The 2,339-nt window shown below is 44.0% G+C and overlaps 1 protein-coding gene across 1 annotated transcript; it reads left to right on the top strand.

Annotated features, from left to right (window-relative positions):
• The first annotated feature begins 586 nt into the window (after nucleotides 1-586).
• On the top strand, nucleotides 587-1,948 carry LOC129759449 (uncharacterized). Its single transcript, XM_055756907.1, has one exon. The coding sequence runs from the start codon at nucleotides 587-589 to the stop codon at nucleotides 1,946-1,948; it is 1,362 nt and encodes a 453-aa protein (XP_055612882.1).
• The last annotated feature ends 391 nt before the right edge of the window (nucleotides 1,949-2,339 follow it).

Here is a 2,339-nt window from a genome sequence, read left to right on the forward strand (position 1 = left end):
TTTAGAGATTTTCTTTTATTTGAGGTGTTTGATTTTCGTCTCTATGGTCAAGCAAACGTCGTCGCAAGTGGATAGTAACTAAAGCACACTGATCGCTGGAAAAATTTAACAATCGGGCGCCTTTTTCTCAACAAAGTACCTATGTTTCTTATGCACGTGGGGGCAATATGCAACCTAGATGTGATTTTTTCTTGCTTAATTGCACGTGGTAATAAATGACGCCTAGATGTGACACGGATTGGTATTTTATCAATCGAATCATAACCCAGTTTTTAGTCGGGTACCCACTCGTATACATACGCGCTTGATATCTCGGAAAACTTTCTTATCCATTTATCAGGAAAATTCGTTCGAAATTTTTATTTTTATATAACGTTCCGTAGACTGATATCACAATAATCGGTTACACATGAAATACGACTGAATATTACCACAAAACCCGTGAAATTACTCGCCAACATTTCTACGAACATCATTGTTTACTTTCCGTGGTAGCCCGAGTAGAAAGGCAGTGTTAAGTGAATAATATTACCAGAACAATCGAACTTTTGACTGACAGAGAGTGCAACTCTCATCGGAAGTAACCATGGCAGGCAAGGACCCAGATCCACCGGATGATAGAGGATCGTTCCCAGCATGGATGGCCAATAGTGAGAACGACGGTATCTTACGTATACTTCTCCTGCGTGTAGTATCCGAAGATGACGACAAACGACCACCTCTTCCACATAATCCATTTTTAATTTCACGATCTGTAGAAGCAATCGTCGGTTACAGAAACCGCCACTTAGTCTCTGCAATTAGAGAAGAGAAGGGAAATCGATATGTTTTGAGAACCCAGTCACCCGAAATCTACTCCAAACTTTGTAAAATGACCCATCTATTAGACGCTGAACAAACTCGTGTTGAAGTTGTGGATCACCCAACTTTCAGTTTCACGAAAGGTGTTGTATACGAGCCTGATACTAAGGACATGAGCGACAACGATCTCCTTAAAGAGTTGAGTCGGGAAGGTGTAACAGCTGTAAAATGGATAACGACGAAAGATAAGCAATCTGGTGCCATTAAAAACACGCCCCTTGTCGTCTTGACGTTCAAGGGAACCAAGAGACCTACACACATATTATTTGGTATGCTTCGGATTAGCGTTCGCCCATACTACCCGTCTGTGCTACAGTGCCGCAGCTGTGCAGCCTACGGTCACACGCGTAAGCATTGTTCGAGCGAAGCGGTGTGCTTCAATTGTTCACAAAAACACACACTCGACAATGACCAGGAATGTCCGAACCCAGCATACTGCTATCATTGTGAGGGAGCCCACTCGCCGATCAGTAAAAGCTGTCCGGTCTTCCGAAAAGAGGAAGCAGTGGTTCGAATCAAGGTCGATAAAGGATTGACATACCGTGAAGCTCGCGAACAGATTGATAGAACTAGTCCCCAAATTTCCTACTCGAGCCAAGTTCAAAACCGCCTAAATGAGCACTCTGACAATGATCGTGAAATCCAGTTACTCCATAAGGAAGTCGACAAGCTCCGAAATCAGTTGAAAGATTTCTCATTGTTGAAATCCCAGTTAGAGGCTCTGCAAACCGTGCACCAAGCAGCTCTTAGAACGAACCAAGAACTCGGAAATAGTCAAGTTACCAACAAATCAACCAACGAAAAACCGGAAGCACCTTCGAAGACTCGGATATCGCGAAAAGATTCAGGAAAAAAAAGTTCTTGCAATCAGCAAAAAGCAGCAGAAACCACCACCCAACATGATAACCAAACCCCTGTAATCTCTCATAGATATCCAAGTCGCAGCATAAGCAGGAAACGATTTCAAGAATCCCCTCCAACCAAATACGATAGAGCACCAAAGAAAATCCACCAGGAAAGTCCAGTCGAAGACGTTCGTATGCTAAGCTCTGAAGAACAACCCTCGGATGATGACTTTGATGACTGATCGACCTACTTCAACTTTGGACCCCGATACTACAACCGTCTCACCCACCGCAACGTATAACGACCATAGCAATGCCACAGGTACCCGATTAAGGAACAGAAACGACCAAACGACTAACCAAAACCCGCTGACATCGAGCAGGAATCCAGCAACCAGGCATTCCCCCGTGTCAGCTTCGGCAGAAACTGTACCAACATCACACCATGAATCGTCTACTGCAGCAGCTGACACGGGGAACATGCCTTCTTTGGCAAGTATCCCTTTAATAAATCCTCAAGCAACATATCCAGCCGTATCTTATCCCACAGATGACAATGCTCCAGCCTACGAAAATCAGCACAATCAAAACACTTCCCAATCTACGCATCAGCAGAACCTAAATCCTCTCGGA

The sequence above is a fragment of the Uranotaenia lowii genome, chromosome 1 (genome assembly GCF_029784155.1).
Source record: "Uranotaenia lowii strain MFRU-FL chromosome 1, ASM2978415v1, whole genome shotgun sequence".
Taxonomy (NCBI): Eukaryota; Metazoa; Arthropoda; class Insecta; order Diptera; family Culicidae; genus Uranotaenia; species Uranotaenia lowii.

What these genes read in the sequence shown, in the direction of transcription:
- LOC129759449 (XM_055756907.1), top strand. Translation starts at nt 587, where the DNA reads ATGGCAGGCAAGGACCCAGATCCACCGGATGATAGAGGATCGTTCCCA.